Consider the following 13,394-nt stretch of genomic DNA (forward strand, 5'->3'; position numbering starts at 1 on the left):
CAATGTTAACATGTTTATGGAGAAAGCACATGCACTTTAGCACTGGCTAGCAGTGGTATAGTGCACAGATTCCTAAACCCAGCAAAGACAGTTCAGCTAAAAAGAGAGGCAAAGAGGCAAAACATTTGAGGGCAGACCACCATAAGGCTGACAGGTCTAGCATCTTGGAACCCCATTCTCCGGGGTGATAATACACAGCGTCTTGGGAAGCCTATCTCCGGGTCACTGTGGTTCCCTGCCCAGGAGATTGCATGAATACCCTGCCCGCACTCTCCCAAGCAGAGAACTCAACTTTTCTCCCACTCAGTGGGAGCAGTATGAAAATGCTGCTTCCACCCTGGCGGGAGCAAAGGAAGGGCATTGGTCCCTATCAAACTCAGTATGATGCTGGATCAGAAGGCAGCTGGAACAGTATAGGCCTTAGGGCTCCCTCCACAGCCCCCAACCACCCCCTACATTGGGGCACTGGGGCTCACACCTATAATATAAAAAAATGGCTGGCTTCCACAAGGGGAACTGACTGTGGCAGCGGGGTCCCTGAAGCCTTCTCCCACAGCTCCCAAATAAAACAGTAGGTGTCCTGGGTGGGTTCTAGAGCACCCACTTAATGAAAAAGATGCCATCTGCTGGATGAGGAGCCGGGTGGGGCTGTGGGGGCACAGGGGCTTCCCGCATGGCCCTGAAAAAAAAATATGAGTGGCAGTGGTGGGCGTCATGACTTCCACAAAAATATTTAAACAAATTGAATAATAAATGAGAGTCGTGAGACGCTCATTTATCATTTCTGCTCAGTGATGGAGCGCATTAATAATGCTCTGCAAGAGCTTTTTTTCATATTTCGTTTACCTTGGTGGTGTCCCTACAGGGGAAAGAGCACCACCAAGCAATTGTGTAATGTTGTGGGAGGGCTGCAAGGAGTGTAGTAGCCCCCCAGCAATATTTTAAAAAAGTAAGTCTCCTGGGTCATTAAATCCTTGACCAGAGGAGAGCTTAGCATATTTTTTAAGCATTTCTAGCTTGAGCTCTATGCTCTTCAGCTGGAGTGCAAGGTCCTCCTGTGGCTGTTTTTATGATTTTATTTTGTGAGCTGAAAAAAGGTAAGCCTCAAAGACATGTTGGTTTTATTTAAAGAACAAACAAAAAACATGTCTCTAAGTCTTTCTTTTAATGTTTTTGAGCCCACAAAATGCAATATTAAAAACTGTTAAAAGAAAGTAACATACATGTTATTTTATTACAACTTTATTAAACATTTTTATAAACAGTACTGTTAAGCATTGCATTGTGTCAAATAATGGAATACACATTAGACTCAAATATTGGTGATTACCGGGGAAAGGTGATAGATCTGCTTTATATATATTAATATCCTCACCCCTTGAGAAAGCCAATTAGTTCACTTTTTATATTTTGGTGTTGTGACTTTTTGACAATGTCAGTAAGTCTGTCTGAGTGTGGCCAGGACCTGCAAGACCAACATCATGCTGTGTCTTGGATATTTACCAGACTACTGTACTAAGAAAAATTATTTTAAAAATACATACATATGTATTCAAGGATATGCATATGGTCAGCCATTGCTCTTTATGAATGGCAGTCACAATTTGCTTCCACCCAGAACAGCAATGGCAATGTCATTTGTGTTCTGCCCTTTGAGGGTTGACATATTTATTGATCACCTGTCCACATCCACCTTAAAATGAGTATGCTTCAGTAACAACCCTTATTTGGACTTGGCTTGAGTTATTTGGTCCAAGGCAGTAGGTGAGTTGAATGAATTCCTTGTTGCATAAGGGTTCATGATTAGCTTCACAATTAAATTAAATTACTCAAACTGTCAGGCACCGGGTTAGGCAATCTGATGAGGACTTACCAGTTGTTGAATTCAGTGCCGTTGACCCAGATCCATGGTTCATCAGGGTGCCTCCTCTTTAAGCCAATCCATTGATCACTGTCCCCTTTGTTACGCAACATGAAATCCTTTAAATAAGACGGGAAAAGGGACATCCTGAAACATGCTCATTGGATTTGAGTAAAACATTTCAATGGAATCAGTGCACTGATCAGCAATAAACCTTCCACAATGAATTAAAAAACCCTTAAGGACTGTGGAGACCTGGGATGGGAAAATCAGGTGCTGAATGTTATTTTTACATTTCTTTTTCTGACCTATTCATTGAATTGGACAATTAAATTCATGGGCAAATTATTAATGAATATAAGCGTCCGTAGTCGATTAATGTTCATCCTGCAGTTCTTCACAGTTATCCACATAATGCTGAACAAGTCATTTGCCAAAATTGCCATCAAACAATATAAGCCAGCTGCATTGCCATGTAGATGCAGTACATTGATGCAAAGAAAGTTATCATAAATGTGATTTAAGAAGCCAAATTGAAGTGCCAATTAAAACTGCCCGATTCCTACTTCACTATGTGCACTTTTTGAGTTTAAATGCTTTATTTAAGAAAGAATACCAAGATACAGAAGACCAGCAATACAGAGAAAAAACCTTAAAAAACAAAAAATTAAAGGAAAGCAATATAACAATAGGATGGCTGGTACTAAAAAACAGAAGAGAAAGCTATTTTAAATTTTGAAGGGAAAAGAGGGGGGCAGAGGGGAAGGGGGGAGACAAGGGGAGGGAAGGGGAGGAAGGAAGGATGGGGGAAGGGAGAAGGGGAGATCTTATAAATGGATGAAGAATGAAAACTTGAGGCAACTAGGTAAATGCATATTACAAAGGAATGTGAAAGATAATTTCAACTACTCATTACGTATAGTAAACCAATAAAAAATACAAAATAAAAGAACAGAGAAAATAATTTTCAGCATTTAAACGGCAATTATGTGTTAACACTGGATTATCTAAATAAGTAGTAAGAGGTAACCAAAAGAGATCTCTATTAAGCATTGGTTTGCAGGAGGATTCATAAGTGATGTCAAGTCAATGAAAGTGACAGAGGCTATTCCACCAATGTTGAATAGAGAGTTTTGTAAGTGTTTTCCAGTTAAGCGTAATGTGTTGGAAAGCTAAAGCAAGCATAAGGTCAAAGAGACCATGTTCGTGGGGGTAAAGATCTAAAGTTTCTGACAAGCTTCCAGAAAGAAGAAGAGGGATGGAATAGGGAATGGAAATATTAAATAGACGAGAAATATAGGACCGCATTTTCTCCCAAAAAGCAGAAACTGAAGAACAAAAGAAAAGAAGATGCATGATATCAGCACTAGAAGAGCCACAAGACCAGCAATTAGCATCACTAGAAAGAGAAAAATGGGCCAAGGAAATAGGAATAAGATAAAGTCTGTGATATAAAAAGAACATTGATTGAGTAAGAGAGGCAGAACGAGAGATTTTGAGAGAATGGGACCAAAGTTTATCCCAAAAGGGAACAGTCCACACACATCCCAGGTCAAATTCCCAAGAGAGTTCCAATTTAGTCTTGGCACGTTCTGGATTGGGAGCTGAAAAATATTTATAAATAGGAGAAGCTTTGGGATTCAAAAGAAGGATGGGAGTAAGAGAATCTTGAAGGACAGGGGAAGGGGAAGATGGAAGAGAGTAAAAAGTATCAAGGATGACCGTCATGAGAGTGGAGAATTTCTGTAGGAAGGATCGGGGTCAGTGGATTGAAATTGGGGAAAGGAAGAAGGAAATACACCATCAAAAATGTGATTAACCCAAATTATACCCTTCAGTCTCCAGTCCTTCCAGAATATGGTTCTATTGTTGAGAGTAATGAGGGAATTATGCCAAATAGGCGAGTCTAAAAAAGATTCTCTGGACATTGACGTTGGAGAAATGAGAGGATTTAATAAAGAACAAGTGTGCTTGAACAAGGGGAGATAAGTATAAGAGGTTTTTGCAGAGAAAGTAAAAACTTCTCTAAAAGAAAAGGGCAATAATAAGGCACGCTCAATGGAAAGCCAAAGGGGAGTGAAAGAGGAGGATTCTGAAAGGAGCCACTTTGAGGCTTGGCGAAGACAAAATGACTTGTGATAGAGACGGAAATCAGGAAAATTAATGCCTCCATTAGATTTTGCCTTACGAAGAGAAGATAAAGAAATTCTGGCTTTTTTGTTTTTCCAAAGAAATTTAGAGAGACAAAGATCAATTCACTTAAAATGACAAGCAGGAATATGTACAGGGAGCATAGATAGAGCATAAATCAAAATAGGGGTAATCATCATCTTGTCTGAGTCTAAACTGCCCCACCACGAAAGAAAAAGAGGATTCCAAGAGGAAAGTAATTTGTCAATCCGAGTCAAGGTGGCAGACATATTTAATTTAATGGTAGAGGCGATAGAGTTAGACAACCACATACCTAAGTATTTGATTTTGTATCCACTCCAAGCAGAGCCAGTGGAGGAAAAGGAATGTGGAAGACACAATTTGGTGAGAGGGAGTATTTCAGTTTTATCTGAATCAATTTTATATCCAGAAACAAGGGAAAAAGACGTGAATTCACATAATAGAGAGGGGATAGAAGTTTCAGGGTCAGAGATAAAGAGCAGAATATCGTCCGCGTAAGCAGAAAGTTTTAGATGTTGATCATCATAAGAGAAACCGGAAATAGAGTTGTTGTTATGGATTGAAGAGAAGAAGGGTTCAAGAGTAAGAACAAAGAGAAGGGGGGAGAGAGGACAGCCATGACGGACTCCTCGTTGAAGGGGAAAATAGGATAAAACGGAACCGTTAATTGGTACCGACGCTCTAGGGGCAGAAAATAATAAAGAAATGAGTGAGATCAATTTGGGACCAAAGCCATGCCATTCGAGAGCCAAAAATAAAAAGGACCGGTCCGGCCTATCAAATAAGGGTGGGCGTAGTGGGCGTAGTGGGCGTAGTGGGGCTACGTGAAGCAGCACGTAGTGTGCCCGAATCTACGCACACTACGCGCTTCGCGTAGCCCCACTACGCGCCACCCGCCACCCACCCACCCTACTTTTAAAAGCTAAAATAAATTTGTAATAAAGCAAATTAAAGGCACTTACCTGACGCGTGGCGTCTCCCGGGGCTCCCTCTTCCTGGTTTTCAATTTTCCTGACAAATGCGCATGCGCGGACGCCCGCGCATGCGCATTTCTTGCGAGAAATGCGCATGCGCGGGCGTCCGCGCATGCGCATTTGTCAGGAAAATTGAAAACCAGGAGGAGGGAGCCCCGGGAGACGCCGCGCGTCAGGTAAGTGCCTTTAATTTGCTTTATTACAAATTTATTTTAGCTTTTAAAAGTAGGGCGGGCGGGAGGCGGGTGGTGGGCGGCAGGCAGCTACGCTTCGCCCTCGCGTGTGCGTAGGCGCTGCCTGCTTCGCCTACTTCGAAAACTGCGAAGCAGGCAGCGATACGTACACTACGTGGGCGAAGCGTAGTGTCGCGCCCAGGGTTACTATCAAATGCTTTATCAGCGTCAACAGAAATGGCCACTAAAGATGTGGAGAGGGAAGGAATCTTATTTAAAACATTAAAAAAGAGGTGAGAGTTATCTGAAGTCAGCCTACCCTTAACGAAACCACACTGCTCCTTACCGACCAATTGTGGCATAAGGAGATCTAAACGTAGTGCAAGTGTTTTGGCAAAGAGCTTATAATCTACATTGACCAGGGAAATCGGTCGATAATTTTTACAAAACATGGGCTCTCGCCCCTCCTTGTGAATAAGGCAAATGGTGGCCTCTTGAAAGGTGCCCTCTGTTTTTCTGGCAAGATAGAAAGAGTGAAAAAGATTTAAGAGTTTAGGGAGCAACAATTTAGAAAAATGCAAATAAAATTCAACAGAAAAGCCATCCGGCCCAGGAGTTTTCCCTTTTTTTAAAGCCTTTAGCGCAGAAGATAATTCACTAAGAGATAATTCCGCTTCGAGATCTGTTAGATTGAGGTGGGAAGTAGATGGTGATGGAAGATTATCAAGATAGGATTGGACAAGGGAGCTAGAGGGAGGGGATTATGGGGTATAAAGATCCATATAGAACATTTTAAATGTATCGAGAATATCCTGATCCTTGTGAAGAAGAGAACCATCTGGAGAATATATGCAATCAATCAGAGTACGATCTTTGCGGGTTTTCAAATAGTTTGCTAGAAGTTTCCCAACCTTATTTCGACCTCCGTAATAGCGAACACTGCTACGAAGAAGAATAGAAGATGCATTGTCAGTGGAAGTTTTGTTGAATGTTAATTTGGCACATATCAAATCTGGAAGTACGGAGTCCGCTGATGACGTATAAAACTTATGTTCTAAGGATTTAATATGTGCTAGGGTAGCTTTATGTTGTTGAAGGAAGTGTTTCTTTTTTTTAAACACAATCTATACTAAAGCCCCTCGTAGTAGCTTTAAAGGAGTCCCATAAGATATGGGGGTAAGAAGAGGTAACGCTGTTTAGATCATAAAACTTATTGTCAAAAGTAACAAAAGAGTAAGAGAAACAAGGATCAAGAAGAAGAGAATTATTGAAACGCCAACGGGAGGACCTGGGACGTGGTGGTAGTAAATCAAGATCAGTTATAATTGGAGCATGATCAGATATACACTATGTTTATTTTTACGGGAACAGACAGCATGTCTGATAATTACTGTCTATGCTCCATCTTGGCCCCAAATAGATTGTTTCCTGTCCCAAAAATCTACCAGTTCCACAGATCTTTGCAACAAAACTTGCTGCCCTAAAAAGTAAAAGGGATTGGTTGACAGGCGAATATTCGGATATTTTTCGTAACTAAATTAATAGAATTCTTGAGACACTGATAAAATGTAAAGTCCACTCCTTTTATATTTTGTCTCAGATTCTCAACTACAACGCAAAGGACTAGTATTCAGATGATTAAAAGTAAGTAACCCAGTCATTATCTCTTTGTTCGTCCTACTCGTCACAGCCATTACAGTGTGAGCAATAACCAAGTTAGGCTGAATAATGTGTCACAGTACTGACAGGGGGACAGCATGTGGCGTTATGGCCGGAGCTTCAGACTTTGGAATGGAGGAATCAGTTACGTATTACAGTGCCAGGTCAACATCCTGTGACTCTGGAAAATCACTTAATCTCCCTGTGCCTAAAAATGTAATGTGACCTTAATTAATATAAAGCGCTTTAATTCCTTCGGGTCAGGTTTTCGGTATATAAAACTGCAAAAAGTGACGATCATTTGGATGAACAGGAACGGTAGGTCCTAATGGCAGACATGGCATTCGGGAATCAGATGGTGAGTATTGACAAGGGACCTAAGGGTGAGTCCTTAGCATGGAAAAGGTGAGGAGCATATATAAAAAACTTACAGAAAATCTGAGACTTTAGATGTGAGAGCGGAAATGGCCAGGAGAATGTTTTTCTGGTAACATTCAAAAAATGCTAATGAATCGGCTGGATATACAAGGCAATGCCTGAAAAACAATCCCTTGAAATCTAACCTGCTAAGTGCTTGGACCCAAGATTAATATGCTGGAGGTCTGAATACAGAGTGCTGGAGGCCTGAGACAGAAGATGATCCTAGGAACTTCCACAGAGGATTGGTGGGAAGTTGAATTAGGTCAGGTACTAATGCCTCCTGGCCAACAAAGGAGTACTAGAAGGATGTTGGCTTTTTTTCGTGATCCTTCCTTAGGACTCTGGGATCAAAGGCAAGAGTGGAAATGCATGAAGTGGGGTTTGAAGCCACTGGATTAGCAGTGCATCTATTCCCAAGCTGTCTGTGATGGACTATAGAACAAAACATAGGAAGGATAGCATTCTCTGCAAGGGCAAATACATCCATCACTGGAGGACCATATCTATTCACTATGTCCTGGAAGAGAGAGGGTCAAGGCGTCATTGACATCCAGATAATCTGCTGGCCCATTCTACCTCCACAGAAGATAGACTGCACTCAATGACATAGATTCTCTTCTCTCAGGAAACAAATATTGCTAGATGACAGCATCATCAGTTGATGTACACACAAGTGACCTAGTCCTCAGACCTGAGACAAACTACCTGATTCTTCAGTAAAATAGGGCTCAATTATTTGCATATAGCCCTTCCCAGTTGGAAGATCTTTGACAATTCTGCTGGGACAGCAGGCCTTAGGCCACCAAATCTCGCAGGAAAGATCCCCAACCGTTTCTGCTTGCATCTGTCATTTGGATTGTTTGGGAGAATAGGTACAAATGACAAGGAGTGGGTCCCCTACTGTCGGCTTCCAGGGGTCTAGTAAATATTGGGCAAATGGCTAAAGAGGCCTGCAGAACCATGGCAGAATAGCAAGTGTCAAGGTCATGTATCATTGCACTGTTACCCAGTCCGTTGCCCAAGCTTGGTTCTTTTGAATTAGGAAAGACTGATGATGTTTGAGCTTCTATTTCTTTGATCAATGAAGAAAGGTTTGTCCTAAGTCTGCTAGGAAGACTGCTCTGATGAACTGGATGTTCTGTGAGGGAGATTGATCGGACTTTTTTATTTATCCTAAAAAAGGCTTTCATTAGTTGCCTTAAAAAAAGAAGATGAAGCAATAGGTGCACTGGAACATGAAGCTTTACATCATTTAGATCCTAAGAAATCAGTCGTCTGGGTGAAGAAATCAAATTATTATTTGCAAGATAGCCATTCTGAAAAGTGTATGTGCAATATAGGTGCTCACCTCCTTGGTGTCTGTTACTGGCCTACTTTCTCTCAAATATTGTTTGACAAGAAATCAGATTGAATAACCTTATTTGCCTTGCTTTAACCCCTTCCTTAAAAGGGCAGACTCTAGTTTCTGTTGGAAGAGGATATGTGGCAATTCTTCTAGACCCAAAGCCTATTCCTCTAAAGTCAGGATGTATAGGAGTTGAAAGTCCTCTGGGGACTTCTCCATCATTTCCTCTTACTGCTATTGGAAGAATTTCGCTCTAGAGAAAGGATGTGCATCAGGAAAGAATTCTGAAAGCTGCCCTTCAAGTATCCATCCAGAGGTGTCTTCTGGCTGCAGTAGATGAAGCTGAATCAGCACCTGCTGCACCTAAAGAGTCATAGATGATATCAGGGAGGAATCTGACTTGCACCTCCATTTGTAACACAACAGGAGTTGACCTTCACTCTGCTACATGGTATGGTAGGGTATGAAAGTCGCCGAAGAGCAAATGAGCTCATAGGTGTTAAAACATATTGAAATTCGAAGCCGCACAAGATATTTTGAGTGAAACTTTAACCTTTTTAAGAACAGGATCTGATGGGGATGCCTCTTCCAAAATGATTGATTCTTCAGAAGCTAGTCTCGCAAAAAGAGAATCCAGCTCTACAACAAGTGGAAAGTCATCCATGAAAGCTTGCAAATTATATCTTGTAGACAGGAATCTTGAAAAATGTGACTTTTCTTCTTTCCATTCCTGTGACAGAGGTTTTCTTAACATGAAATGCAAAGGCAATTGTTCAGGCTCTTCTCTATGATATTGTAGAAAAAAAGTCTTCACCACATCCAGAATCACTTGTAGGGGAGCCAGGACTTTCTCTAATTTGTTGTATGTCTTCTTCTAGATTAGATCTAGATTAGGTCCCAGAACACATCATGCTCTCACCGCTGTTCTTCATTTTGAATGTTAAAGTTGGCATGAGGTACCTGCTTAGGCTGTTTGTAAAGAGGGTGTTGCATGGCTTGTAAGGCAGAGGCAACTGCTTTATCAATCACACTATTTATAGCATGGCTAGATTTAGCAAGTCCATTGTTGTACCAGAGTAGTTTCTTCAGGTTCATGAACAGAAGCAGACTCGGCCACATGAGAATGCTTTCGCTTTAAATCACATTTCTTAGACTCCAGTGTGCAGAGAAAACCATCTGCTTCAAAAGCCTAGTTAATAATGTCTGCGCAAGAGTGAAGAAGAGACAGGCCCTCATTTATGGGGATGTAGCTTAGGGCAGCACCGCAAGTCAGCCTGCTGCGCTGCCCTACACCAAAGTGAAAGGGCAGGGATGCACTGTATTTATGCAATACAGTGGAGTCCTGTCCTTTCCTCCTATGCTGGTGCCATTTCGGCGGCCTAACACCAATAGAGGCACCCTTGCCCCATGGTGTAAGGATGACTGTGTTGTCAGCAGGATTGTTATGTTGCAGGAAGTGTCACCTTCCTGCACAGAAACAATCCTTAGTGGTATTGTCCTCTTTCTATGTGTGCTGCAGAATGCAGCATGCACAGAAAGAGGAATAAACTAGGAGAAATAAAGTTATTTCTCCTCATTACGCCTCACTTTGGAATGTGTACGATTCTGGTGCTTCTGGTGCGTGCTCTTGTAAATCTGGGGAAGCATCAAAATGTATTGGTGACGTGCAGGAAAACCCACCACACTGCCCATGGAATGCCTACCTAGTGCAGAGTAAGGCAAAGCAGCATTTTGCACTGCCTTGCCTTACTCCATATCTATGAGGCCATTCAAAGCCATGCGAAGTGGCTTTGAGTGGCGTCATAGATATGATTTAAAGGTTTGCCCCACAGAAACGTCACAAAAAGTGACTCTCCGGAAGTGCAAGGGGCTCATAAATATATCCCTTGGGTTCAAGCCCGGCGTAAGATAAATAAACAAATGTTATTGATTCCAACTGATAAGGCACCCAAGTGGGAGAGAAAAACAGAACGATATACATGCAGAAATAACGTAAAGTATATGTGAAACAGTTAAATAACAAACTTACATCAGGATCAGGTGTGATCTCACTCACCTGAGTACGTCTATCAACCAATCCCGTTTACTTCCCATGGAAGTAAGTTTTGCTTCAAAGGCCTATTGGAGGATTGGTATGTTTTGTTGGGACAAGTAACAATCTGTAGGTCTGGGCAGTCAAAAATAAGCCTGGTAATGCCAATAGGTCTGGGATTAAACACATGTTACATGGTAATTTAAATCATTGCAAGTAAATAGCATGAGAATAGATATGTATTTGTGTGGAAGCAAACTGTAAAATAATATTGAAATAAGGTTTAAAGGTCAAGTGACAGTCGCACTATCAGGTCAGACCTAAAACTCCATCTAGTTTAATGACTGCCCCCCTCCCAGCTTTGCTGCTGCCAAATTATACATTATCTAGTTATCTAAGACACTTAAATACCATTGCAATGTCATATGTGTGCCCTTGAAAGATCAAACTCGGGCAGAAAGATAAATAAACAAAATGATCACAGCTGTGAAGAGGGCAAACACTTATTTTGTAGAAGCACACAACTTCTGCCCAATCAAAACATTTAACATTGGCTTTCAAATTATGGGCGGAGAAAAAAACCCTTGCTAGTGATGCTCAAATAATTTTCTGGAGACAGCTGGGCTGTCAAGGCAGACCATAAAAAGTGATTCTAATTTGCAGAACACAATGCTTCACAAAACATTTAGTTAGAACATGGCGGGAATGTTGGAGAACTTTTGTGATAATAAAAGAGTTCTAAAGCTTGTAGAGCCAGTAACTTCGTCAGGACTGGAAACACAATTATTCCTATGCACCTAACCCCAGATGTCTTAATAATGTCTATAAATTTCCTCTTCATCCCCAGGTCCCAGAATCTGCTGCTCACCCTCAGGTCCCTTGACAGCACTCACCTTCAGATTCCTAAGTATCATGCCTCTCATCAGGCCCAAAGGTTCCTATTTATCTAGAGGTATCCTCATTTTCCAGTCACCAGCAGGTCCGCAGAGGATCATACCGCTATGTCTGGATACCTCTGTGCACCCTAAGCACCCAGTGGGCCTTGCCCAAACTAAATCAGCTGAAGTATACAAAAAAGTGCTGACACTCACTGACACTTCAAGGCTATTGCTCATAATCATTTGGTCCCCAAAGTAAACAGTTACCCTCAGGACCCTGAAGCTCATTTCCTCTCTTGAGTGCTCTGAGACTATTGCTCAATCTCACATCCCTATCACTAGTTCCCACCGTTGGAAGCTGCTGTAAATTCTTCTCTCCCTGTGGTCCCCTGATACCCCTAGCCACACTTACGTTTTACAGGTCATGCTAACTCTGATCCTGCTCCCCCTCAGTCACTGGGGAACATGTTTAACATCTTTTTCCTTGAGGCTTCTGTCCACCCTAAGATCCACTAGCATTCTGCTCAACTTAAGTCACTGAGGCTCCCACCCACCACCAGAACTTTAAAGCTTCTCCCCTACCCAAGTACCATGGGCTTACAAGTGGCAAAGTGCATTTTAACATAGGTCAAATCAGAAGATAAATTTAGTGGAAGGTTGGGAATTTTCCCAAATTGATCCATATAAATGAAAGATAATGAATGCCAAATCATCAACTAAATCTGAGTATGTTTGACAAACCTCTAAAGAGCATGTGATCTTTACACCCAAATCATGTTTCATTGGTACACATCTCCATCTGGGATGACCATGAGTAGTCATGCCAGAACCTGGCACAATTGATTGAGGTGGGGATGTTTATGTTGTTATAACAATCACACAATACATTGATTTTACCTTGCATCTGATGAAACATGGTCTCTGAATATCTGGCTGGATGGGGGAAGCACAAATACACATTGCTGACATGTAGCTCACCTTCTGCGATCCACACAGGCTTTTCCACACTAATCTACCTGTCAGTAAATCCTCGCACTGCACTGTTCATTGTACAGCTGCACTTATCAATTACTTTCCCAAAAAAAGGAAGTACATATGTACCTTTATGCAAAAGAAATTTAACTATTTAAAAAATAATAATACACTAGTACACAGCCAGCGCTGGCCATGACACAGCACTTTTTTCAAAGACGTTCAGCCATGCTGAACAGCAGCCCTGCTGCTATACAATATGGATGAAAGACATTGACAATGACCAATAAGTCAGGCATTGCCGAGACATATTGGCTTTGCCAATGCTTGTATAGGTCTAGCATAAGTAAGATATTTTTTACAAAAATAAATTCTTAAGAATACTTACTTAAACATAATCAGAGGGCCTTTCATCCAGTCTTCTTCATTCATTGGTCAGTTATATTATCATTAACAATGTTTTGCCGTCCATCACAGCATCCAGTATAGGGCAGAGGGTCAGTCCACTTCACTCATTGGTGTCCTCACCATAGTTGACGGCAGGATGGGGGCCATATATAGAGCCTCTAAACATGCCGAAAAGTGAGGGGATAAGTTTTGAAGGGAAGTTACCAGTTTTTACTCTGTGAAATTGGCAGTGGGGTGGATTCATCTCTATCAAAACATATCAGCTTGTTAGGAAGACTAATAGTAAGCTGTGACTGTGTCAAATGTAGAGGACAAATCAAGGAATACCAAGAGAGAAACACTTCCTTTGTCAAGAGGTTATAGGAGATTCTCTAAATGGCATCCACTTTCCACCTCACCCTAGTCTAGCACTTTCTAGAGCTTTCTCATACAAGCCATAAGAAGAGTCACCGCCCATCTATTGATGCAGCTTTTGTTATATCACGGGAAGGCCCAAAAGG

General features: G+C 41.5%; 1 protein-coding gene across 4 annotated transcripts in view; it reads right to left on the reverse strand.

Moving 5' to 3' along the window:
- LOC146812972 (C-type lectin domain family 2 member B-like) overlaps nt 1-13,394 on the reverse strand; it is a 375,324-nt gene that overhangs the window by 88,010 nt on the left and 273,920 nt on the right. For all 4 annotated transcript variants that reach the window (XM_085614655.1, XM_085614654.1, XM_085614653.1 and 1 more), the window contains one exon: nt 1,874-1,980. In XM_085614655.1, coding sequence (XP_085470781.1) covers nt 1,874-1,980 — 107 coding nt within the window. The remainder of the gene's footprint in view (nt 1-1,873; nt 1,981-13,394) is intronic.

This window comes from Triturus cristatus, chromosome 7 (assembly GCF_964204655.1).
Source record: "Triturus cristatus chromosome 7, aTriCri1.1, whole genome shotgun sequence".
Lineage (NCBI taxonomy): Eukaryota > Metazoa > Chordata > Amphibia > Caudata > Salamandridae > Triturus > Triturus cristatus.